General features: G+C 50.5%; 1 protein-coding gene across 1 annotated transcript in view; it reads right to left on the bottom strand.

The window, feature by feature from the left end:
- Positions 1–328, bottom strand: part of LOC113962812 (DNA polymerase alpha subunit B-like) — a gene marked incomplete at its 5' end in the record, with an annotated part of 3,051 nt that extends 2,723 nt beyond the window's left edge. The window contains one exon of the mRNA XM_027673585.1: positions 220–328. Within this exon, the coding sequence (XP_027529386.1) occupies positions 220–328 (109 nt within the window). The remainder of the gene's footprint in view (positions 1–219) is intronic.
- Positions 329–859: the final 531 nt, after the last annotated feature.

Genomic DNA, 859 nt, shown 5'->3' with positions numbered 1-859 from the left:
CCTCAAACCACCCCCAAACTGCCCCCAAATACCCCAACCCCCCCCCCGAAATATCCCAAACCAGCCCCCAAATACCCCAAAATTGCCCCCAAATACCCCAAACCCCACCTGAAATACCCCAAACCCGCCCCGAAATCCCCCAAAACTGCCTTGAAATGCCCCAATTTGTGGGAATTGGGGGTTTATTTTTCTGGGCAAGGGGGGATTGGGGGTCGGTACCGCTCGGTCCTCCTTGGGCAGGTCCGGGATGGGAATCGGGGGCTGTGGATACACCGGACAAAGGGAAACGTCCCGGACAGACGGAACCAGCACCAGCTGACAGCCACAGCTGGGAAAACATGGAAAACATGGAAAAATGGGATCAAGGAGGGAAAATGACATCAGAGATGGGAAAAACACGGAAAACCGGGGAAAAATGGGATCAAGGGAGGGAAAATGACATCAGAGATGGGAAAACAGGGAAAAACAGGGAAAAATGGGATCAAGGGAGGGAAAATGAGACCACAGCTGGGAAAACAGGGAAAACACGGAAAAATGGGATCAAGGGAGGGAAAATGAGATCACAGCTGGGAAAACAGGGAAAACACGGAAAAATGGGATCAAGGAGGGAAAATGACATCAGAGATGGGAAAAACACGGAAAAACGGGATCAAGGGAGGGAAAATGAGGCCAGAGCTGGGAAAAACAGGGAAAACACGGAAAAACGGGATCAAGGGAGGGAAAATGACATCAGGGCTGGGAAAATGGGGGAAAAATGGGGAAAAACGGGATTCAGGGAAGGGAAAATGAGGCCAGAGCTGGGAAAAACAGGGAAAAACAGGAAAAAACAGGGAAAAATGGGAGTCAGGGAAGGGAAAAT

Source organism: Neopelma chrysocephalum, unplaced genomic scaffold, assembly GCF_003984885.1.
Source record: "Neopelma chrysocephalum unplaced genomic scaffold, ASM398488v2 Primary Assembly neopelma1_185241, whole genome shotgun sequence".
In the NCBI taxonomy this organism is placed as follows: Eukaryota; Metazoa; Chordata; class Aves; order Passeriformes; family Pipridae; genus Neopelma; species Neopelma chrysocephalum.
The sequence above is the reverse complement of the archived record's forward strand: the minus strand, read 5'-3'. Positions and strand labels throughout refer to the sequence as shown.